General features: G+C 39.3%; 1 protein-coding gene across 3 annotated transcripts; it reads right to left on the reverse strand.

Moving 5' to 3' along the window:
- Positions 1-3,780: 3,780 nt before the first annotated feature.
- Positions 3,781-17,318, reverse strand: LOC132826721 (membrane-associated guanylate kinase, WW and PDZ domain-containing protein 2-like). 3 transcript variants are annotated; one of them, XM_060842835.1, is made up of 3 exons: positions 17,298-17,318; positions 15,972-16,434; positions 3,781-3,894 (listed from the first exon to the last, which is right to left on the reverse strand). In XM_060842835.1, the coding sequence occupies exons 2-3, from the start codon at positions 16,267-16,269 to the stop codon at positions 3,848-3,850; spliced, it is 345 nt and encodes a 114-aa protein (XP_060698818.1). In that variant the 5' UTR covers positions 16,270-16,434; positions 17,298-17,318; the 3' UTR covers positions 3,781-3,847. The 3 variants fall into 3 exon arrangements, with proteins under 3 accessions (XP_060698818.1, XP_060698819.1, XP_060698817.1); XM_060842836.1 differs by lacking the exon at positions 17,298-17,318 and adding an exon at positions 16,759-16,820; XM_060842834.1 differs by lacking the exon at positions 17,298-17,318 and having other exon boundaries at positions 15,972-16,842.
- Between the last annotated feature and the right edge of the window lie 9,381 nt (positions 17,319-26,699).

The raw sequence follows: 26,699 nt of genomic DNA on the forward strand, positions 1-26,699 counted from the left end.
CCGCATACAACGTATCATTCGCCGTCATTTCCGCCACCTCCAAACGGACCCCACCACCAAGGATATATTTCCCTCCCCTCCCCTATCAGCGTTCCGCAAAGACCACTCCCTTCGTGACTCCTTCGTCAGATCCACACCCCCCACCAACCCAACCTCCATCCCCGGCACCTTCCCCTGCAACCGCAGGAAATGTAATACTTGCGCCCACACCTCCACACTCACTTCCCTCCAAGGCCCCAAGGGATCCTTCCATATCCGCCACAAGTTCACCTGTACCTCCACACACATCATCTATTGCATCCGCTGCACCCGATGTGGCCTCCTCTATATTGGTGAGACAGGCCGCTTACTTGCGGAACGCTTCAGAGAACACCTCAGGGACGCCCGGACCAACCAACCCAACCACCCCGTGGTTCAACACTTTAACTCTCCCTCCCACTCCACCGAGGACATGCAGGTCCTTGAACTCCTCCACCGGCAGAACATAACAACACGACGGCTGGAGGAGGAGCGCCTCATCTTCCGCCTGGGAACCCTCCAACCACAAGGTATGAATTCAGATTTCTCCAGTTTCCTCATTTCCCCATCCCCCACCTTGTCTCAGTCGGTTCCCTCAACTCAGCACCGCCCTTCTAACCTGCAATTTTCTTCCTGACCTCTCCGCCCCCACCCCACTCCGACCTATCACCCTCACCTTGACCTCCTTCCACCTATCCCACCTCCATCGCTCCTCTCCCAAGTCCCTCCTCCCTACTTTTTATCTTAGTCTGCTTGGCTACTCTCTCTCATTCCTGATGAAGGGCTTATGCTCGAAACGTCGAATTCTCTATTCCTGAGATGCTGCCTGGCCTGCTGTGCTTTGACCAGCAACACACTTTCAGCTTTTTCTATGTATGTGTTCAGGTATCCTTGGATCGGTGATGTAATTTCCTGTGGCGATGTCAGTTCCTGTGGTGATGTCATTTTTTTTCAGAGATTGGTAAATGGGGTCCAAGTCGATGTGTTTTTGATAGAGTTCCAGTTGGAATGCCATGCTTCTAGGAAATCTCATGCATGTCTCTGGCTTGTCATAAGATGGATGTGTTGTCCCAATCAAAGTGGTGTCCTTCCTCATCTGTATGCAAGGATACTAGTGAGAGTGACTCATGGCATTCCAACCGTAACTGTATCAATAAACAAATCAACTTGGACCCCATTTACCACCATCTGAGAAAAACAATAGGAAATGACATCGCCACAGGAAATGACACCAGCGACCTAAGGAAACCTAAACACATAAATAGAAAGCGGGTCACTAACACCAGTACTTCACCGGAGGCTCACTGATGATGCTACCTAGCGTGGTGACGAAATGTCTGAAAATGAAATATCCAGCTCAATGAGCAAACTTACATCCAGAACCTCAACCTGAGCTACAAATCTTCTCAAAACTCGCTAACGAAGTAATTGAATTGAATACAATTAAAATGAACCAGTCTACAAAAGATTTGGAAATACTTCTCAGATTATCACAATCAGTGAGCTGCAACACATTTGGTTGAAATGGTCATTTGCAAAACTTCACAATGTGAAATTGTTCCTAGTAATGTAAATCAAAGAAACTCAAATATCCAGATACACTTGAAGCCAATTTAAGCCATGGATTCTTTGCAGTTATTAACATGATTCTGAAATAAACTATTACCAGTTGGGAGATGAAGACTTGAAGACCAGACTCTCTCGTTCAACACCAGGTTAAGCGCACAGAAGCAGGTAAAATTCTGGCTCAATGAACCAGACATTTTAAAATGGATCTGCATTTCTGATTTTCAGTCTGGGGTGAAGTTTATTGAGAGTTGGGTTAGATGACCTGGTAAAGTCATTCTGAAAGTGGGATAGATGAAAATCCCGCATTGGAGCTTCAGTGTTGCAGTTAAATTTTATAATGTTTAAAATATAAAATATTCCTCATGCTCACTGCTCCTCACTTCCACTTTATGCCACTCCATGACACTCTATCCTTTTCCTAGCCTTTTATGCATTCTGTACGAATCTACCTAACTCCTACAGATCCTGAAACTTCAGTACCTCTTTATGTTCATCTACTCATACCCAAAGGACTTATATAGACAGTGCCACACAATGCTCATTTACTATAACCCTTTATAACCCATGCCACCCAAATCCCTTAATCATTATCATGGTTCTTTATAGCTTCTATGTCAATTCATGGCAACTCACCATGGACAAACCTCAAAAGTGGCATGCTGACAGTAGCTACTGATTATGTTAATAATGGAAGAAATATTCATTGGTAACAGAAAAAGTTATTATATTGAAATTCCTTCAACTAATCCATTATGAAAATAAACATATCCCTTAAGTAGTTAATTTTCACAAGCTTAATTACTTATGTCAGCAAACATTATCATTCAATAAGCAGTGGCGCTGTCCATCAAAACGCTCACTTGTTATGAAAGCATGCCAAATTCTACAATTAACCTGTCTTTTAGATTCTAGTTGAAAGCATGGACCAGGTTTCGGTACTTAACAGGAATGATTACTTATTACAAATAAATAGAATCTAACAACAGATACACCATTACAAACAATGGACATACATCTCTACCAGTTAAAACTCCAAACCTGTTGTTAAATCTCCCCTATATACATGTACAGACAGACGAAAACTCTTTGCATTATGGGTGGAGAACAAAAATTAGGAAGTCAATTCAATGAACCCTATCCACATGGTTTGTTGAAATGATCCTTTTGAACTGCCAGGACTGGCTATTCACCAATTGTTCTATCTCTCTTCAAGACTTTTTCACATCCTTAAAGGAAGCACAGAGCAATTGGTTTACAAATTATACGGTTTCTGACTTATTTGTTAAAAACAACAGCTTACAGCATCTGGTAAGGGATAATAAACTGGCTTTATTCAGGCTTTAGGTATTTTTACCTGCCGAGAAAAGGTTACCAACTTCCTTTCCAAAGTTTGGGAGAAGATTTGTAGCTCGGGTGCTCGTTGTTGTGGTTCTGTTCACTGAGCTGGGAATTTCCTTTCCAGAGGTTTAGTTACTTCATTAATTCATAGGCTGTTTAGCTATCTAGGAGCCAATCAGATAGATGTTGGCAAACAGAAGGCCTTTGATCTGCGGAGTGATGACCAATTACCAATGACAATCAGCTACTTGTTGCTGGCTGAAACTCATTTTGTACACACTCCTTAGCTCCAGTTCACCTGGAACTACACCTCCCCTAATAGTTGAACAAACAACAGTGTAAACAGCAGTTCCAACGAATGCTGACACAGCTTGCTTTTAAAAAGTGCAGCAATCTCTTCCACATTCTTTGGTTTCTAAAACAGTCATTTTTCCATTTCACTTCACAATCCAAAATACAAAACAATAAAGAGATATGGACTTTACAGAAGGAAAATGTTTCTTATATGACAAATACATTAGAAGTCATGAAGTTTGTTCCTTGGAGTAAAGTTGTTGTCAATAGTGTCCAGTTTAATTTTTTCTTGTTGATAACATTAAAATGCAAATTAACATTTTGCATTACTTAAATTGGTCTAAATTTTCCTGTAAACCTGCATCATTGTATTAGTATATATACAGAGCAGAGAGCTTTGAACATCAGAGAAACAAAGAAAAAATTACAGACTGAATGGTTTATTCCATAAATATTACACAAATTCCATGCAATATTTTCCAAGGAGTTTGTGCCGCACTGCTATTACCATTCTCAATCAGTTTATAGCAACTTATAATTGAATTTAATGGTAGGGGGGAAATACAATGCAATCTCAATCTTCCTGCATTTGTACCTTTTTATAGCCATTTCCACATACTTAAAAATGTCACTGGTAGCATAACAGCACGTTATTTGCTATTTTGAAGGATCCGCCTGTGAAAAGAGTAAAAAGAACACACCTCACAATGCAATACTATAGGTGAAAATAAACAAAGAATGAGTATCATTGTCACAATAATAAAATTGGATTAATTGGAGCAGTATACTTTTTTGAAGTAAAAAGGGAATTATACCTATTGCATGTCACAAAAGGACCTCAGCCAAAATCATCACCAAATCTGTAAACATGGAACTCTTTGGTATTGCCAACCTGGATTTAGAAGACGGGTAATGCCCATGAAATAATATATTTCCTGGGCAAAACACACAGCATGCCTTCGTTCTCTGCATGACGAACTACAGACTTGATTTAAAATCCTAATTAATGCTTATAATACTCGTGCTTGCAGTTACTGCCCTTCACTTGTTTGGTCACAACAAGCTTAATAAAAAAGCATCCTTTTTCTCATGCATGTCTTTCCCCAATCTAAATGTAGTTGTGTTTTTATTTGGCTCCTTTTGGAGTTAAAAGTGAGTTTATCAGCTACTAAGGACAAGAACCAAAAAAAAACCAAAATATTACACACTAATAAACGGATAAGAAATGTGAATTGAGCAAAAGATAACAGTTAACACGATATATTAATCAGTCTCTGAGTTTCATCAAACAGAGATAATGAAACATTGTGGTTATAAAATTGGATGATATTGGTAACACTGATGTTAGTAGTGAAGCAGTTAAGTTAAAGATTTTTGCCTGGGGAGTCCACTGACAGGTTTTTGACCTGTTACCTACTCAATGTTGATTTCACTGGTTTAGCTAACTTCCAACACCCAGACTTTTTCTTTTACCTGCAGGATAGAAGTATCTAATGGCTATCCTCAAGCTATGAACCTAATGACACATTAAATATCGACTCAAGACACCGACCAGAGGATGAAGTTAGCTTTTAAGCTTTATTTGTAAATTTCTGGAAATGTATAAGCAAAAAAAATGCCTGTAATTTGGAACATAATCCACAGTAATGGTGCTCTGCTAAGAAGGCTAATTAGCCTCACATTACCTTTTCTTTTCAAATTTACTTGTTTGAAGTTTCCCTGGTAGTTCACAGGTCACAGAGCTGAACAGTACAGAAAACTACCCTCTGGCATATCATGTCTGTGTCACTTATCAAACTCATTTATCCACATTAGTGATGAAGGGCTTATGGCCAAAACATTGGCTCTCCTGCTCCTTGAATGCTGCTGACCTGCTGTGCTTTACCAGCGCCACATTTTTCAACTCATCTATTCTTGTTCCACCTTCCGAGTCTGGTTTATAGTCTTGTATGCTATGACACATCAAATGTTCATTTAAATACATCTTAAAATGTTGTGATAGTTCCCAGCTCTACCATCCTTTCAGTCGTGACTTCCAGAGACCCACCATCTTCTGGCGGAAATATTCTTCCTTAAATCCCTGGTGAACTCCCTTCCCTCTATCTGAAATATATAGTCCCTGATAATTGATCCTTCTGTCTCCTCTATCTATGCCCCTCACAATTTTGTTCATCTTACTCAGGTCTCCTCTCGACCATCTTTGTTCTAAGAAAAACAAGTGGCCATCTAGTTAATCTTGGTTAATGCTCCTATCCAGGCAACATACTGGTGAATCGCCTTTGCACCTCTCTGGTGTATCATATTTTTTTTCCTTAATGCAGTGACAAGAACAAATGTGGCCTAAATATTATAATATACAGTTCCATCATATCTTTCCTGCTCTTGTATTCAACACCTTAACTAATATTGACAAATATCCCATATGCTTCTTATTCACCTGTCCCCGCACACCAAGGTCCCTCTGTATTTCCGAGGGTGCTATCATTTATTGTGTACTATCTTGTCTTGTTAGTCCTCTAAAAATGCATTACTTCACACTTTTCAGCATTAAATTGTTTGCCACTGTTCTGCCCGCCTGACAAACTATCTATCTCCTGTGGCCTAAGGCTATCAATCTCTCTATTTACTACACCACTAATTTTTATGTCATCTGCATACTTATGGATAAAACCTCTTACATTTGTGTCTAAGTCATTAATGTACACTAACAGCAAGGTGCACAGCACTGAACCCAATCTTCCAGTAACAAAAACAGTTCAACCATTACTGTCTCGCCCTACTACAGAACCAATTTTGGATCCAATTTGCTACGTTGCACTAGATCCACAGGCTCTTGAATAGTTTTCTATGTCACACCTTGTTAAAAGCCTTACTGAAGCCCATGTAATACAACAGTCATTGTACTACCCTCATTCATACAACTAGTCACCTCCTCCTAAACACAAACTAAACTTGTCAGACATGATATCTTCCAAACAAGCCATGCTGATAATCCTGATTAATGTTTATCTCTCCATGTAGCAATTAATTCAGCAAGGACTTTTTCCAACAGTTTTCCTTCCAATAAATAGAACTTCACCCACATCTTCCAGCTCCACAAACAGTTTGCCACTTTGGTCCCTTATAGGTCCTCCTCTTTTCCTCATTATCCTCTGGATAGATACTCTTAACAGAGTTAGGAAATGGCTTTGAAATTTCCTTTATTTTATGTGTCAATGTTTTTCCTTCCTCCTCCCTCACTTTCTTACTTTACTTTTAAGCAACATTAAATTCGAGGTATTGCATTTTGGTAAAATAAACAAGGACAAGATTTGTACAATTAAAAGTCTTTTGTCCTGTTATAGAACAGAGAGACCTAGGAGTTCAGGTATATAATTCTTTGAAGTTTGCTTTACACATAGGCATGGGTGGTTAAGAGGCTTTTAACACACTTGTCTTCATTGCTCAAATATTTGAGTATAGGAATTAAGACATTACGTTGAGGTTGTAACAGGAAGTTGGTGAAGCTTTTTCTGGAATTTTGTGTCCAGTTTTAGTTGTCCTGTTATAGAAAGGATATTGTTAGGCTGAAGGAAGAATTTTCTAGGAGAAAGTGAGGACTGCAGATGTGGAGATCAGAGCTTTCCTGAAGAAGGGCTCATGCCCGAAACTTCGATTCTCCTGCTCCTTGGCTGCTGCCTGACCTGCTGTGCTTTTCCAGCAACACATTTTCAGCTCTGAAGGAGGAATTTACCAGGATATTGCCAAGCATAGCAGGTTTGAGTTATAAGGAGAGGGTAGATAGGGTGGGACTTTTTTGACCGGAGCATAGGAGGCCAACAGGTGACCTTATTAAGGTTTATAAAATAATGAGGGGTATAGATAAGGTGAATGGCAGGTGTCTTTTCTTGCAGAAGAGTGATTTCAAGACTGGGGATATATCTTTAACGTGAGAGGAGAAAGATTTAAAAAAAGAGACATGAAGGACAATTCTTTTTACACAGGGTGGTTTGTGTGAGGAATAAATTTCCAGAGGAAGTGGTGGATGTGGGTACAGTTACAACATTTAAAAAGCATGAATAAGAAATTTTTGGAAGGATATGGGCCAAATGCAGGCTGGTTGGACAGGTTTAATTGGGATTATGGTCAGCATGGGCTGGTTGGATCGAAGGGTCTGTTTCCTTGCTATATGACTCTTTGACTCTATAATTGGCAGAACTTTCTAAACACTCCTAGTATTTTGAGCACTCAATATCTACCATTAGTTTCTTTTCTTTGTCCAATCCTGTGCACTCCTCAACATCTAGGGTTCTCTGAACACATTGGTCCCACCCTTCACCTTCATGGTAATATGTTGACCCTGCACGCTCACTAATTCCCTTTTGAAGAACTACTACGGCTGTACAGATTTTCCTCCAAGTAGTTGCTCTTAGTGTACTTTGGCCAGATGTGACGTTCCATGTGTTCACACAGCACTTTGCCTAACAGCCATAGTCATCCTTTGACTGCATGTTATCTTTTTTAAAAAGGCATAATTAAAAGTTTGAAATGTTCTTAAGTATTCCATGGTTAGGATCCATGGTTATAATAAGTTGTCCTAGGGTTGATCCAGCCTCAGTGCTAATGGTTGGAAGCTTGAGGAATTTGACCCACTGACAGTGAATGAGCAGCGATATAGTTCCAAATCAGGATGGTGAGTGACTTGGGTGATAACTTGACTTATAAGAACATAAGTATAAAAAAGGGCAAGAAGTGGCCATTTGGCTCCTCAAAGCTGTCCTACCATTCAATAAGATCATGGTTAATCTGCCCTAGGCCTCAACTACTTTGTGCAAATTCAACATAGCAAACAACCCCCTGACATTTCAAAAATCTACCTGGCCCACTCTAAATAGCCTCCACAACTCTCTGGGGTGCAGAATTCAAGCCATTCACTACCCTTTTGGAAAATAAATCATTTCGCATTTCAGCTATTCTGTAACCTTGTCCCTTAGTTCAAGACTGCCCCACCAGTGGATACATCTTCTCAACAACTACCTTGTCAAGCCTCCCCAGAATTTTGTATATTTCAATACAGTCACCCCTCATTCTAAATTCTACTGAATAAAGGCCTACCTTGCTTAGCCATTCTTGATAAGACAATCTTTTCATCATAGGAGAAAACTTTGTGAATCTCTTTTGAACAGCCTCAAATGCCAGTATCAAGGTCAATAGATGTGAAGTTAGAAGAGCACAGCAGGTCAGACTGCCTCCAAGGAGCAGGAAAGTCAATGTTTCCGGCCAAAACTCTTAAATGCCAGTATATCCTTTTCAAAATAGGGGGCCAAAATTATACACTGTACTCCAGGTGTAATCTTACTAATACCCTAGACAGTCCTAACAAGACATCCCTCATCTGAAACCACAGCCCCCTAGCAATAAAGACCAAAATTCCATTTGGCATCTTAATACTTGTTGTATACATACCTCTTGTGCTTCATGCACAAGAACACCTAGATCCCTTGTGTTGCATGTTTTTTGGACTCTCTCTCCATTCTAGATCTTTCATCCAAAATGCATGACCTTCCACTTTCCTACATTAAACTCCAACTGCCAGATTTTCCCCATTCACTCACTCAATCTATCCACGTATAGTCCTTTGCAGATTCCTTATATCCTCATCACAGTAGTCAGTACAGTTTTGTTCAAGGGACACTGTCTGACTAATTTGAGATTTTTGAAAAGGTGACTACATATATTGATGAGATTAGTGCAGATATATGGATTACATGGACTTCAGTTAGGCCTTCAACAAGGTCCCACATGGTAGGCTAGTTGAAAAGGTAAGACATGAAAATTTGTGGTGTTGGTGATAATGTGGAAGTTGTTTCAGGCTACAGTCTGATTTTGTTCAGTTAGTAAATTGGGCAGAGCAACTTAAATCTGATAAGTGTGAGATGATGCATTTTGGGAGGGATAATAAGGGGAGGACTTGCACGATAAATGGTAGGTCCTTACGGAGCATTGAGGAACAAAGGGAAATTATATACTAGTCCACAGATCCCTGAAGGTGTCAGCACTTATAGGGTGATGAATGTCTCATTGGGATGCTTGCCTTCATTCGCCAAGGAAGAATAAAATTTAGGAGCAAGGAAATCTTGTTATAACTTTATAAAACATTCGTTTCACGACACATGGAATACTTTGCGCAGTTCTAGTCACTACCCTGTCAGGACAACATGACTGGACAAGAGAGAGTGCACAGGAAATTCACCAGGATGTTGCACAAAATGAAAAGTCTTAGTTTATGGAGGAGAGACTGGACAGGCTAGATTTGTTTTCTTTATAGCTGAAAATGTGTTGCTGGTTAAAGCACAGCAGGTCAGGCAGCATCCAAGGAACAGGAAATTCGACGTTTCAGGCCAGAGCCCGACTTTCCTGTTCCTTGGATGCTGCCTGAACTGCTGTGCTTTAACCAGCAACACATTTTCAGCTCTGATCTCTAGCATCTGCAGACCTCACTTTTTACTTGTTTTCTTTATAGCAGAGGAAGGTAAAAGGGAAGGTTCTGACTGAGGTACAGAAAAACATGAGAGGCTTAGTCAGAGTAGATCATGAGAATCTTATCCCCATAGCAGATGTGTCTAAGACCAGAGGCATAAGTTTAAGTTGAGAAATAAGTGGCTGAAAGGAGACCTGATGAAATTTGTTTCTCACTCTGAAGGTGGTGGATATAAGTAGCATGCTGCTCCAGTCAGTGGTGAAGCAAGTATTCTCAAAACATTTATGAACCATCTGCACGAGTACTTAAAATGTTATGGCATTGTAGGCTATGGATAAAGTGCAGGTAAATGGGATTAATGCAGTTTGGCGTTTGTTGGTTGGCATAGACATGGTAAACCAAATGGCCCGTTTCAATGCTGTGTGACTATGACTTGAATACTCCCCCCCACTTATTTCTGTATCATCAGCAAATTTAATTGCATTATACTTTGTCCCCCACTCCTTCAAGTAAATAATTGAAAACTTTGAGGTACTAAACAAGTTTTGTCTTACCAACCTGAAAATTAGGCATTAATCCAAACTCTGGTTAATTTAAATTAACCAATCCTCAATCCACACTAATACATTATCTCCAAAACTTGAGTTTCTATCTTGTACAATCACTTTTTTGTGTGGCACCTTATCAAATGCCTTCTAAAAATTCAAATTAGCTTCACTTACAAGTTCCCCTTTATTAACTCTGCTTATTTGTCCTAAAAGAACTCCAGCAAATTTATCAAACATGATTTCCCTTTCACAAAACCATGTTAGCTCTGTTTCATTGCAGTGAGCTTTTCTAAATGTCCTGCTATTTCTTCCTTAACAATGGATTTTGGCATTTTCCCAACTACAGACGTTAGGATAATTGGCCTATATTAGAACCTCATTATCGGGAAAGAGAATCTTCATCCTTCTTGAACATTGGCAGTTTTCAAATTCACTGGAACTCCCATGGAATCCAGTGAGTTCTGGAATATTTCAACCAATCCTCCATTATCTCTGCAGCCACTTCCTTCAAAGCCCTTGGATGCAGATCATTAGGGTCTGGCAACTTGTTTGCCTTTCATCCCATTATCAGTCAAATACTTAACTCCTCACTGTGAGAGATTGTTACAAAATCTGTTCTCCCATTAGCACATTCATTTTCTCTTATCTTCGGGATATTTATAGTGTCCTTAAACCATTAAATCCAAAGCAAAATATTGGTTTAAATTATTTTAAATTCTTTGTTATCAATTCCATCATTGCATTCTTCAAGGATCCCAATACTTAGATTAGCTAGTCTCTTTTTACTCACCTGTTGAAGTTCTTGCTGCTCTTGCCAATGTTCTTCCATAATCAATTTTCTCCTGCTTTACTTAATTTTTAGTCATCCTCTGATGGTTTCTAAAAAAAGATCCAATTCCCTGGCCTACCACTAGTTTTTGCCACTTCATATGCCTCAGTTTTTGATGAGATTCTCTCCTAGACTGTCTTTGTTAACCATCAGTGGTTCATCTTTCTCATTGACTCTTCTTTTTGACTAGAACAAACTTTTACTGAGTATGACATAATATCTGCTTAAATGACTGCAATTGCTTGCCCACTGACATTCCCCCCACTTTTTTTTTCTGAGTCCACTTTAGAGAACTCTTCCATCATAATTTTGCAATTGTCCTTATTTAAGTTGAGGTCACTGTTTTGAGACCCGAGTTGCTCTTCCTCAGACTATGTTGCGATCGCTCCTCCCTAAAGGATCATTAACTATGAAATCTCTTATTAATTCTATCTCATTACAGATTTTTAGATGTCAAATAGCTTGTTTTCAGGTAGTTTCTGCAGTATACTGCTCAAAGATGCAATCCTTGATGCACTCTAGAAATTCATTTTCCATATTAGTCTAGCCCAAATGATTTCTCCAGTCAATAGGCAGATTAAAATCTCCAGTGGCAAACGGGAGTGCTTGCAGTATCTTTCTCACACAGCTCCATTATTTGCTGATTTATACTTTATCCTACAGTGAGGCAATTCTTTGTGGCTTATAAACGATTCCCACTCATGACCTCTTTCCCTTTTGAATACTATTGCCACACAAACTGATTCCACATCATGATCTATTGCATCTATATCACTTCTCGCCACTGCACCCCACCTCTTTTTCTTTTTTACATATTCTTTTAGTACATCAGATGCCCTTGAATGTTGATTTCCCAGTCTTGGTCACCGTGTAACTGCATCTCTGTAATAGCTATCAATTCATATTTATTTATTTCTATTTGTGCCATCAAGACTGTGATTGATAGATTCTTGACTGTCAAGGGGAAACGTATCAGCCATGATTGAATGGTGGAGCAGACTCAATGGGCTGAATGACCTAACTTCTGCTCCTCTGTCTAACTCATTTACCTTGTTACAAATACTATGTGCATTCAGATGAAGAGCCTTAAGCTTTGACTTTTTACCAATTACTCCCTCGGAGTCTAATTCCTGCTGCATTTTTCCACGTACATTTTCTAACCTTGGCTCCTGTATAATGAAACTGAATATGACAAAAAACACTGCTGGGCGGAATGCATACATGAACATTTAGCACCAAATATGACAGTGACAGAAAAGGAAATGCCTTTCAGAAAACTACTACAGCAAGACAAGATTTTTAGTTACAAACATATATTCCTAAATTAACCTGGAATATTACTGTCATGCATTTAAAAGTAATATCATATTCCAAGGTCTTCCTTTAAAGCAATGGGATATTTTATGAACTGTGAATATGCAAAGGAGAATATAGTAGAGAGTGCAGGCCAGAGATACAAACCAAAATCTTGCCATTAATTGCTGAGTCCTATGCAACCTCTTTCCAGGAAGGCCTGTGACCAGCTCTTTTAACTTAAGTACCACCAGGAAGATAGTGGAAGCAGCCTGTACAACACCATCCAAGGCCAAGAATTATCACTGGACCCCAACTATAGGTTAGTGCTAGCCTGAGTGGGGTTAATGATTGTGAAATGAAGGAAACTGAGGGAGGTTGACAGCAAAGATGAAGAGTGTTTGCACTCCTTCCTGACACCAGGTCCCTTAATCAGACACTGAATACTCTTGATCAAGGGACACCCAATTCCCAGTCCCATCCTGGGAGCTCGCAAACAACTTTGCTTGTTTGCAAACTTGAAGTTTCCTTGTTCCCACTATGGCAAAATTCTTGCCCAAGGTTACCTCAAAACCAACAGTGGCTGGACAAAGCCCTTACAGTAGCATTAACTGGCCACATGACGTCCTCATAACCTCATGAGGTCCTCACCACTACTTCACTCACCATGGGGAAGGACTAGGTAAAAACAATGACTGCAGATGCTGGAAACCAAATTCTGGATTAGTGGTGCTGGAAGAGGACAGCAGTTCAGGCAGCAATGAGGGAAGGACTGAAGATTCTGGTTACACATACAATCTTAGGTTTCAAATGGAGATGATTACAGGAATTGTATAACCACCAGAGGTAGAGGTAGTACAGAATAAGAGAAGGTTTTTATGCAAAGAAGAATAGGTGTAAAGTTTTCTCTGAAGAAAGAACTAAAGGCTGGATGTACAAAAAAAATTATCAAAAGCCAAACTGATTCTGTTTTCGAATCAGGTGACACATAACATAAAAACAAAAGCAGTAATGATCAACATTCCAAGACCATAAAAGCTTCATAATTACTGACAAAGCTTACGCTCATACGAATATAATTGTAAACAAACATGGTGCTGACTTCAGAGTAAAAACTGCTCACTTCTTGAAATAAAAGATAGACAGGAGCATTTCTCCCAGCTACCTACTCCATTTGTTTACTCAACTACATTTGTAATTGACAGCAAAACTATCTTAAAATTCCAGTAAGTCAATAACTAATAGAGTTCATTTCTTTTTCGAGTACAGAGAATCCTAGGTTAAGAATGCTATGCAATACATACAGGTCATTCAGTTTTGAATGCAAGTACTTTTTGCTTCGAATCACTTATTCTAACCAGAGTCACTAGCTCACTTTCTATTTAAGATCAACGAAAATATCTGGCATTTTAATATCCTTCTCAACTTCAGTTCCATCTTCAATCATCTAAGTTCTATGCTTCATTTAAGTTCAAAGTATTCTGTGATCCGCTCCCATTCTCTACCCTTATTTAGAAAACGCATGGGCGTTGCATTTCCCTATCTTGGTGACACATGAATTTAGCTCCAAATTTCCTTGCCTAAGTTTTCCAGCAGTTTTTCAAATTCTTTACAATTTTCAATAGTTTCCTGTATCATAAATATGTAAGTTACCTCATGGAGTTTGAAGGTTTGTTTTCAGACTTTTTGTCAGCATACTAGGTAACATTATCAGTGAAAGTCTCCGGTGAAGGGTTGGTGGTATGACCTGCCTCTATTTATAGGCCTTGGTTTCTTTTTTCATTTCCAGTTCTTTTTTCAAGGGAAGGTAGATAGGATCTAAATCAATGCGTTTACTAATGGTGTTCTGGTTAGGATGCCATGCCTCTAAGAATTCTTGTGTGTGTCTTTGTTTATCATGTCCTAGGATGTGTGCATCGTCCCAGTCAAAGTGGTGTCCTTCTTTGTTTGTATGTATGCAAATTAGTGATTGTGCGACGTGTAGTTTGGTGTATCCTGTAATCAATAAATTTGCATTGCTGTTCCTTCACGTCCTAAGTCCTGCTTGCTTACATATACAACAATAGTTTCAATAAAAAACCTCTGAAATATCACTCACAAATGGCATGCTTGAGAAACTTAACTTTACCTGTACCTTTTGTCTCCGGCAGTCCAACCAACCTTTCTCATGTATGTGGTTAAATTTCTCTCAATTCATTATTGTTACAAATTGTATGTAACTTGAAAAAACCTTAAAATCCATATAAATCACATTCACTGTATTTCCTTTAAATTTTCTTAAATTTTCATGCAAAGAATTCTCAAACACTAGTCAAATACAACCTGCTATTTAGAAATGTATAAAACTACAATGTGGTACTGTGCAAGTGATCCTGATTCATTGCTTCTTTTTCCCCATCAGTCCTTTTATCTCTTCAATACTTCTCACATTTATGTTGTTGATTTTTTTTCAATCACCTCCTGCTCATCCCAAAAGAACACAGATTCTAGTACTTCTACAGTTTATTTTTTTCTTTGTATCCTCAATACAAATATTCACATTCCTGTAATTTCTCAAAATTAAGTTTAAGTAGCTTTTATTAATACAATTTTTCTTTGCGCAGGTTGCCTGAATACATATATTGCAATATTGAACAGGTCATTGTTCTGAACAAATATTAAAATCTTAGAAGTATAACCTACTTTGCTATTTACATAAATGAATGGATCAAGCTGAACATTTGGAGGAGGAAATTCAGTAAATAGAAAATGTCTTATTTAGAATTAATAATCTTAGATCTACTGTCAACTTTGTACAGCATTGCTATCCACACAATTTTATACAAGATAGGCAGTCATTTCAATATATAGTATAATGTTATGAATACAAGTCTTGATATTAATTCACCATTATCCATTCTTAGAATTCCTGATCAACCAGTTAATTAATATGACTATATCTAGTATCCAATGATTACAATTATCCCATATAAATTAACACTATTTTTATCATATAACATTAGAAAGAAAATGATGTCTTTGAACCCATGCTAAAATAAATAATGTTTCATGGATATTAAGAAAATAATCGCTAATCATTAGAACAAGTATTCAACTCGTGGCGTTTATGCATAAAAGAAATCAAGATTTTAGTTTTGCAACCTCAAGTATTTCAGTTCATTACACAGATTGATTTACTTCAAAAGTGTTCTCATCATTCACCCTTATAATCCTAGCATCATCTAAGACTTCTTGTCTGCAATGCTATTGTACCTGTATATTGTTTTTGTACTGCAAAGTTGTGGCAATTTTAAAATAGTTAGTAGGCTTATTAATTTGAGAGAAGGAAGAAAATATTTCGTATTAACTTCTCAACATTCTAATTACATTTCTTTAGACATAAAAGAATACTAAGACAAATCCTCAAAATTAGGATCCTTAACTGTACCTGTTAGGACCATAGACTTTAACTTTATATTTGCACACTTTTGATTATTTCAATTATTGCCTTTTATCAGGTTCAAGGGAATGCAATTTCCAATATGTCAGACCTGACAAAAACTGATATTTACGTATTACGAGTGTCAAATACATAGTTTTCTAATACAAACTGGCAGTTAACATTACTGAAAGATTACTGTACCTTGTTTGACACACTTCAAACGAATTGGGTCCTTACAATGCTTGATCACAGCCAGTACATCTCTAATAGTGAGCCCTGACACTGCTGTGTCATTGACTTCCAATAATAACTCATCAGTATGCAGTTTTCCATCCTGGTAGTTAATTTTGTTGTGTTTCATTTCTCCCAGATACGAAAACAAACCATTCTCTGCGCCACCTTTGATCTCCACATTCAGTTCCCCGTCCTTATCTCTACATATCACAGTTTCATGGACTTTACTCGTCCAATGACTTTTCTTTTTTAATACCTTGGACATCGTTCCTGTAAGCAGCTTGCAGAGTCAACACTTCAAAGAGGAAATCGTGTGACAATAGGGGAGGGTGCAAAACTAGATTCGAAGCCTGATAGAGTTGTCAGAACAGCCCGGAGCCTTGGAGGTGACAGCGAAATACGCAACTTTCCTTGACATTTCCATTGAGCCCTGTAAAATGACGATGATGGCAGAAGCGAAGAGTGAGACGGAGGCCTTATCAATTTACAGTTTTCTTTTAAAATGCACACGTCACAAATACATAGGACGATAATATATTTCCCCCCTCCGCCGTCATTCTCCGCAAACACGCATTTCAATCTCTTCATGGGGTAAACAGCTGACACCGGCTGGGAATGACAGGGGGATCCTCCCCCATCTCTTACAAAATTTCGAGAGGGAGGGGAAAAAAGAACAAATATGGGCACAAGGCCAGCCCTGTCTGTGTGTACATGTATGTGGTGTTTATCCCCGGATTTATCAGTCTTCACAGACATTCAATCGCATCCACACACAACTGAATCTGCTCCCAAGTTGCACCAACTTCATTCACGCTCGCGCTGCAGCTTCTCTCCAATCGTCGCCGACAACCCAGAAGCGCACGCGCAGCCTGTCGGAGAAACCGTTAAACGGCCCCGGCCGAAGGTACTGGAAAGGTGGGGTGGCCTCGCGCGATTTCAGATGCTGTAGCGTTAATGCGAGGCTTGCCGGTTTGTTTGGATTACTTTCTCTGAGTCAAATCAGCTAATCAATTGCTTCCCCCAGTCTCTAATGTATGAATCGTTCATGATGTCTTATTAAAATTACACAATTTGTTTTTATCTGCGGCTTCTCCTTTATTCTTGCTGTTGGTCACGTAGTAAAACCACGCAGAATTTGCCGCTGCATCAACGCTGCAGATCGCTAGATCAGTACGTAAGGGGAAAACGCTGTGTTAGTATTCTGTACGCGCTGTGTTTTCCTGGGATTTTTGTGCCAGTGTGTTATTATCTCAGTCTAAATGACTTAGAGTAAGGAATGTGACCTTCAGTTACCTGGAAATGCTGCAAATGTTTTCCATAGAGGGGACGAGGTTGAGAAACTGCTTTGTGACAAGTCTTTAAGCAGATAGGGAGAAACTCTTGAAACCGACAGGAGAGTTTCTGATCAGAAATTTAAATACAAATTTAGGATAATTGACAACGAAGTGGGGATGTTTCCATTTATTGCAGCCTTACTGTAATTTAGAATCTGTAGAAGCAGTTTCAATACCAATTTGGATTTTTAGTTGAAATTTTCATTTAAAAGGGGTTTTAGGGAATGGGAGAAGATTTAGTTGAATAGTTGTGTCAAGGAGTTTGCTCAAACATGCAGTTTTGTATGATTCTATAAAACTGTAAAATACAATACTGCCACAGCTTTGGCATATTTGTACAGACTATGTATAGAAATAGTTCTAATTTATTTTGAAGTGATCTACAATTTTTGACTTAATAGGTTTGCATCTTATTAAAATGAATTTACAGTATAATCCATTTTGGATCTACAAACTAATTTAATGTTTGAATGCTGCTATTAATGTGCCCAAAAAAACCCATTTGTTGTGTAAAACTGGTTATTTGGCCTTACTATGAAAGACCTGTATATTTGGTTAACATATTAAGTATTTTCAATTTTGATGGGTCCTTTCATTTTTTTGGGCAATATTTTATCAGTGACAGGATCTATGTTCTACATTGGCTTGCTACCTCCTGCAAATCATGTTCTGATTGAAAAGGAAATGTGTGTAAAAAAAAATTAAATGGCCTGGATTACATAGATTTGAGTTACTGCATAGTCATTTTGATTGCAATCAAGGGTAAAGCCAACTGATGATTTCTTTTAAATATACATGTTGTTCGGAAATAATTTTGCATGGTGTTTAGCACTGCTGCCCCATCGTGCCCAGGACCCATATTTAATTCCATCCTAGGGCAACTGTCTGTGTAGAGTTTGCACGTTCTCCTTGTTTCTGTATTGATTTACTCCAGGTGCTCTTGTTTTCTCCCACTGTTCAAAGATGTGCAGGTTAGGTGGATTGGCAGTGTGAAATGCAGGGTTAGAGGTTGGAGAGGAGGGTGCGGGATGGTCTGGGTGGGATGCTATTCAGGGGGCAATATGAAATTAATGGGCCAAATGGCCTGCTTTCATACTGTAGGAATTCTATGATTCTACAAAAAACAAATTAGAAATGAAGTGGCACTGCTACCCTGCAGAATAACCATTTTTGAAAATGGATCATATCCTAGCTTATTCTATTTTTTTGTGATACAGTAAAATATTTGTGAAGTCTATTATAGTAACAGATTTGAATGAGAATAAGGTTTAGAAAATTGATTCCTTTAAATATTTTCATCCCAGCTACTTTAAGAGTAATAGCTTATTTCAGAAATTATGACACATTGTTCTTGAAAAGTTGAAAAGTGAATTGCTTGCAATGAGTATTTGGTGAATAGTGGTGTTTTTAATCATTGATGCACAATTTTGTGGAAGCACCAAGTTAAAATCATGTAAAAGCTTGAAAATATAATTGAGACCCTCCCAAATAATGTGGACAGGTAGCTACCAGCTTTTTCAACCACAAGAATTGCTTGTTACAGAGAGTCCACAAAAAGAGAGATGGCCCTCAAATGTTCTTACAGTAAATAATGAACATACACCATGAATTCACCAGACATGTCTCCAGAGTGGTCAGTGAACTGCAAATTCATAAAGGCTATTTAGCTTACTCTTTTTTTTAGAAGTTCCAGTTTCTTTTAAGATGTATATCTTTAGTGTCAAGATCAAAGTGTTCTTCACTACACAACTATTGGTGGAGGTTACTAAATAAAATAGATCTTTGAGATTAAAAAGTCAGATACAAAGAGTAAAAGTACGTATGGATAAAAGATACTTCTCGAAATGAAAGTAGGGTTAATCTGTTATCACTACAGGCGGTTTCAACACGTTACCCACTTGAAGGTTCTTTTTCCAATAGAGAGGTAGCTGAAGATTTGAACATTCAACAGCTGCAAAGGCCTTTGTAGTTGTGTAGTTGAAGCTTACTTTACGTAGATGGACTTGGTAGGTGATGCAAGCTTTGAACAAGAGAGTGAATGATGTTCCTTGTTCCTCACTAAGTCTGAGATTATGGCTCTTACTCATTCTTTAAATTCTTTCCACAGAATTGCAATTTATTTTTGAAAATCCTTCTCTTTGTACTTCATTTAGCTGAGAATTCTAGTCTCTTCTCAGAGTTTGACCAAAATGGTGTCGTATCACACCTACCAAATTGGCTTCTGTGTTAGCTTTGATGCATCATTGTTTCACAGTCAATTATGCTGGATTTCCTGTGGAGTCCATCCAACCTACCATTTTCTCAGAAGCTGGAAATTCTCTGAAGTTTAGAAGGACCCATTGTATTGTCCAAGAATCCTAGAATCATACAGCATTGGAAACAGACCCTTTGGTGCAAGTCGTCCAAGCTGACCAGGAATCCCAAACTTAACTAGACTCATTTTGCCTGCATTTTGTCCATATCTCTCTCAACCTTTCCTATTCATGTACCTGTCCAAATGTATTTTAAATGTTGTAATTTTACCTGCCTCTATCATTCCACGTACGTACCACTCTTTGTGCGAAAAACTTGTCCCTCAGGTCTGTTTTAAATCTTTCACCTCTCACCATAAACTTGTGCCATCTAGTTTTGGACTTCCATACCCCTGGAAAAAGAACTTGGCTATTCACCTTATCCATGTCCTTCATCATTTTATAAACCTCATAATGTTACCCCTCAGCATTCAACACTACAGGGAAAAGAGCCCCAGCCTATTCAGGCCTATCCCTATAGCTCAAACCGCTGGTCCCAGCAACATCCTCTTTTTATTTTTGCACCCTTTCTACTTTAACAACATCCTTCCTGTAGCATGGTGATCAGAATTAGAGTCATCGAGATGTATAGCATGGAAACAGACCCTTCGGTCCAACCTGTCCATGCGGACCAGATATCCCAACCCGATCTAGTCCCACCTGCCAGCACCCGGCCCCTATCCATCCAAACCCATCCTATTCATATACCCATCCAGCTGCCTTTTAAATGTTGCAATTGTACTGACCTACACCATTTCCTCTGGAAGCACAATCATAGAATTCCACCATGTGGAAGCAGGCCATTTGACCCATCGAGTCCATACTGACCCTCTAAAGAGCATCCCACCCAGACCCACCCCCTCACCCTATTCCTATAACCCTGCATTTCTAATGGCTAATCCACCTAAACTGCAGTCTTTGGACTGTGGGAGAAAACTAGGGCACCTGGATCATCCCACAATCAAATGCACCATGGACTACTCTCTACTATCTGTCTCATTCTTGGACACCTGCATTTCCATCAAGGATGGGCACCTCACTCGACCACAAACCCACAGATAACCTTACAATGCTACACTTCTCCAGCTTCCACCCAAAACATTTTAAAACAGCCATCCCCTCTGAATAAGCCCTATGCATACACCGGATCTGTTCAGATGAGGAGGAATGTGACAGGCACCTGAAAGTACTCGGGGATACCCTCATAAAAACGGGTTACGATGCTCAACTCATTGACCGCCAGTTCTGATGTGCCACAGCAAGGAACCATAATGACCTCTTCAGGAGGCAGACATGTGCTGCAACCGACAGGGTACCCTTCTTTGTCCAGTACTTCCCAGGAGCTGAAAAACTACATCATGTTCTTCACGGCCTGCAGCACATTATCAATGAGGATGAGCACCTCACCAAGACCTTCCCCACACCTCCACTGCCCGCCTTTAAACAAATGTCAACCTCAAAACAGATCATTGTTCGTAGCAAACTGCCTGGCTTTCAGGACAACTCCATACAAACCTATTCCTGTAGTCGCTGCAAGACATGTCAGAATGTGGACATGGAAGCCACCATTGTGCATGGAGACACCTCCCACCATGTACGTGGCAGGTAGTCATGTGACTCAGCCAACGTTGTCTCTCTCACGCTTCAGGCAAGGATGCACTGAGGCATGGTACATCGGTGAAACCGAGCAGAGGCTATGGCAATGAATGAATGGGCATCGCACAACAATCAACAGACAGGAGTGTTTCCTCCCAGTTGGAAAACATTCAGTGGTCCAGGACATTCGACCTCAGAACCTCGGGTGACCATCCTCGGAACAGGCAGCAGTGAAAAGTGGCCGAGCAGAGACTGGCAACTAAGTTCGGTACCCATAGGGAGGGCCTCAACTGGAACCTTGGGTCCATGTGACACTACAGGTGACCCCATTGCACTATACAGACACACACACACTCACACATATGCACCCTCTCACAGACTTGGACCCCTGTTCGCTCTCTCTCGCTTTCTCACTCTCTCTCTCTCTCTCCCCCTGGCACTCACACTCCCAACATATACATGTACGTTTGTGGGCTGAATTTGTACTTGCAGAGTTACTTTACTGAAAAACTGCATGAATCCATGTAAGATTCTGTTAATTCATTTTTTACATTACACTCAATCTAATAGTTATAACACAGATGGCAACACACAGGGGACCAACACCTTCAACATATTAGCAATTGGTGTCAGCCCAGATAAAGTTAACCTGAGAATGTAACTTGTAAAAAAAGTTTTGTGGTTTACATATGAAAGAAGTGAAACTAAAATGGTCATTCTAACAGATGACTTAGCAAACAATCAAGGTATTTTTCAGTGTATAATTTTACTTACATCACACTGTAAACATTTGCTATAAATTCTGTGTCTTACAATTGTGTACTATACAACCACCTGATGAAGGAACAGCACACCCAAAGCTAGTGCTTCCAATTAAACCTATTGGATTATAACCTGGTGTTGTGTGATTTTTAACTTTGTACACCCCAGTCCAACATCAGCATCTCCAAATCCTGATTGTACACAGTATTCCAAATGTGGCCTCATCAATGTCTTGTAAGCTGCAACGTGACATCCCAACTCTTATACTCTGCTCTGACCAATGAAGGCAAGCATGCCAAATGCCTTCTATATCACCCTGTTCAAATGCACCACCGCTTTCAAGGAACTATGAACCTGCACCTCAGGTTCCTCTGTTTAACAGCACTCCCCATGGTCCTGCCATTAACTGTAAGTCCTGTCTTGGTTTGCCTTATCAAATGCAGTACCTTGAACTTATTTAAATTAACGCCAATGGCCACTTCCCAGCCCTTTTGATCAAGATCTTTTTGTTCTCTTACATAACCTTCACTGTTCACAATTCCTCTAATTTTAGTGTCATTCAAAAACTTACTAACCATATCTCCTGTATTCTCATTCAAATCTTTGACATAAATCACAAACAACAGTGGACTCAGAACCAGTATGCTTGCGGCATATTGCTGGTCACAGGTCTCCAGTCCTAACAACAACCCTCTACTCTTTTAAGCAAAGGATAGAAACAAAAAAACTTGTGAAGACCCTTCCAACACTGCCTTCATCAGACACTCCTGGGGTGAGGACAGCATCGGTAAACAGCAGAGTAGTTTCCTGAACTCTCAAAACAAAAATAAAAACCTTCAGTTCTTGAAAAAATAAGGATCAATCAATAAATAATGACCTCCCCCTAATTGCATGCCCACCAGCCACTCTTGGGTGAGGGACAAAAGGGCATCCGATTGTAAAATATTTTTTCCCCGGCTTGTTCAAAAGCAAAGGAAACTTTGAAAAAAACAAATCCCTTCTGCTCTGTCCCCATTGAATGCTCCTGGGATAGGGACAACAAGGGTTTTGAAATCCAGAGAATGAACTAATTTTAACTAAAAATAAAGCTTCCCTCACACTGACCCTTTCAAGCACAGATGGGACAGGGATTGTACGGAGTTTAAATAAAACGCCCTCATGGCTCTCCAAAGGGGTCCAAAATCGATATAGAAAAAATAAAACAAGCTTTTTTCTGGGCACAAAACTGGGAATAAACACAATTATAAAAGTAGAATGGGAATTTGCACTATTAAATCATGATACCATTACTGAAACTGATGATTCCCTCCAATTCCTGCAGAGCTCATGGTAACGAAATGCCTCCACTATACCACTGAGCACCATGTGCTTCTGCTCCAGAGACACCTGAGTATGGACACAACCACAAAAGAAGGGTAGGTAAGCTGTTCAGGACCAATGAGTCCCTCCTCCACCAGCGTGGCTAGGCCGAGGAACGAAGCCACAAGAAAACTCCTAGACTTGTCTGATACTCCCCACACCAGGTGCCTGGAGATCAGGAGCATGGGACTGAAATGTAACCAAAATTTCAACAGTATCCCATTCAAAAACTAAAAAGGAGCTCCAACCGGATGCATGCAACGTAAGTATGAAACACCATTTATTCCAGGCCACAGAACATGCAATAACAACCCTCTACCACCACCATCTGTCCTGTACCATCAAGCCAATTTTGTATTCAGTTGACTAATTCTCCCTGGATCACGTGATCCAAGTTTATTAATCAGTCTACTGTGTGGGACCTAGTCGAAGGCCTTACTAAAGTTCATCAATCGCTTCAGTTCAATCCCTTTCTAAATGTCTCGTTTTCTGAGCGATACTAAGATAACATACTAGTCTATCATTTTATTTGGCTGTAGTGAATTTAGGAGGATATTCATGTAACTTCTGAGAGCCACCATTCTAGCTTTGTTTTTACAGGCAGAGTAACCTTCTTTAGAAAATACTTAAATCTTCTACTTAGATAATCATGACAAATGTAAAGTAATTAATTGGGAAAGAATACAAGGAAATATTTTCCAGATATCATACTAAAAAGTGCCCCCAGAAAGGCTTGTACTTGTATGTTTTTTATGACCATGACAACCCAAGCACTTTATAGATAATAAAGTACTTTGAAATATGGTCACAGTTACAAGAATAAAATGAGAAGAAATGAAGAAATTTAAATAACAAAGAAAAAAAGAACAAAATAAAGAATTCAAGACAATGTATATGCCTGCTATGCATTTCCTCTTTCCATTGCAGTTCACATGAGTTTTTTTTATGCTCAGGCATTTCTTCAAAGTTGAACAAATCTTCACACAGTTTTTGGAACCATTAAATATTGTAAAATCCAGTAAATCCATTAAAGTGCTTTGTTTTGAAAATTCATATTGATGGCTATACCTATGTTAACTTAAATTATTGCTATTTCTGCAAAAAACAATACTGAACCTATAAAGAACTACATAATTTTCAAAGTTCCAATGGACCCTGAAAAAAAAAGACCTTTCCAGTTCTCCACATTGGAAAGGTTCCAGAGTGCCAGTTGATGGAATAAATGCTTTCTTTTTATTCATTCATGGGATGTGGGTGTCTCTGGCTAAGTCAGCCTTTATTGCCTACCCATAATTGCCCTGGAGAAGGTGGGGAGCTGCCTTCTTAAAATGCTGCTCTCTTGAAATTGAGAATTCTTCCTCAACCCTCAGAAGGGAGTGCCGGGATTTTTGACAGTAAATGAATGGCAATATACTTCCAAGTTAGCATGGTGAATGACTTGGAGGGGAACGTGCAGGTCGTAGTGTTCTCATCATCTGCTGCTCTTATTCTTGTAGGTGATAATGGTCATGGGTTTGGAATGTGCTGTTGAAGGAGACTTTTGCATTGTTCCGTTTCTTATAGGTCATACACATGGCTGCCACTGTGTGTTGGCAGTGGAGGGAGTGACTTTGATGGTGACAGATGGCAGTGCAAATCAAGTGAACTGTTTTTTTCCTGAATGTATCAAGTTCTTGAGTGTTATTGGAACTGCAGTCATCCAGACATGTGGAAAGTATTCCGTCACATCTCAATTGTGTCTTTTAGATGTGGACAAACATTGGGGAGATAGGTTACTTGCATAGAATTCGTATCTTCTGACCTGCTCTTTTTTTTAGATTCCCTACAGTGTGGAAACAGGCCCTTTGGTCCAACCAGTCCACACCGACCCTCTGAAGAGAGACCCACCCAGACTAATGCACTTAGCTTTATGGGCAATTTAGCATAGCGATTTCACCTGACCTCCAGGTCTTTGGACTGTGGGAGGAAACCCATACAGACACGGGGAGAATGTGCAAACTCCACACAGACCGTCGCCCGAAGCTGGAATCGAACCCAGGACCCTGATGCTGTGAGGCAGCAGTGTTAACCACTGAGCTACCGTGCTGCCCACTGTATTCATATTGCTAGTCCAGTTCAGTTTCTGGTAAATGGTAACCCTTAGGATGCTCATGGTTGGGGATTCAGCAATGGTACTACTACTACTGAACACAAAGATTCTCTCTTTCTGGAGATGATCATTTCCTGTGACCTGTGTGGCAGAAGTGTTATTTGGCACATCAACTCAAATCTGGATGCTATCCAGCTCATCTTGCATGCAAACATAAATTGGTTTTAAATCAGAGGTATCATGAATGCTGCTGAACATTGGACAATCTTCTGCAAACATTTCCACCTCTGACCTTGTGATGGAAAGAAGGCTGAAGCATTGAAGCAACTGAATATGTGAGCTTAGAACACTACCTTAAGGCATTACTGCAGTGATGTTTTGGAGCTGGGGTGATTGACCGCCCACAATCACAACTATCACCACCTCCCCCCCCCCCCCCCCACCACCACCACCACCACCATTACCCACCCCCCCACCACGTCTTTATACTAGACATGACTTCAACCAACAGAGAGGTTTCCCTCTGAACAAGTGTCGACTTGATGGCACTTCACCCGTCAAGTTCAACGTTTGTCTATGTTTGGGTCAAACTTGGAATACACTTAGGTGTGATCTGTTTGCTGTGGGATGGTTTAGCCCTGTTTGTTGTGGCACTCAAAGTTCCCATTTTGCAACGAGTAAAGCATTTTTCTATTAATATTTAGCTGGGACTTAATGCATACTATTGTACTCTGGAATGAATGTCTGATATTCAGGAATTTTTTTGTGACTGTTTCATCACATGACAATCTATTGCACCAATTCTCATGATTTAAAACAGTGTATTAGGAAAGTTGATTGATGATTAGGGCTCTGCCTGGAAGTTGTGGCTTCTAATATCAGTAAACAAAGGGAGACTGTTGGTACAAAGAGAGTCAATGAATAAACAGTACGGGGATCTATGAGTAAATTAGGCATTCTTAAATCTCTCATCTAAGCACCAGTTTGATCAAACCATATATTATGAATATTGGTTGAATGCTTCTTCTATTTACATATTCAAATATAGAGCATAAACAAAAAATGAATAGTAACTATTTTTCAGTGTATTTTTTTTTTGTTTTGACTTGGTTTGCTGCAATTCTCAGTTATATTAATTAATTTGTTTTCTGTTAATGAGAGGTAAACCAAAATAAGCAATGGAAATATAGAGTGTTTTTTTTTCCAAAATAAAAGCTGAAAGTACATAACATTTTAAATTATGTTGTAGATTATGGCACACTGG

The sequence above is a fragment of the Hemiscyllium ocellatum genome, chromosome 23 (genome assembly GCF_020745735.1).
Source record: "Hemiscyllium ocellatum isolate sHemOce1 chromosome 23, sHemOce1.pat.X.cur, whole genome shotgun sequence".
Taxonomy (NCBI): domain Eukaryota; kingdom Metazoa; phylum Chordata; class Chondrichthyes; order Orectolobiformes; family Hemiscylliidae; genus Hemiscyllium; species Hemiscyllium ocellatum.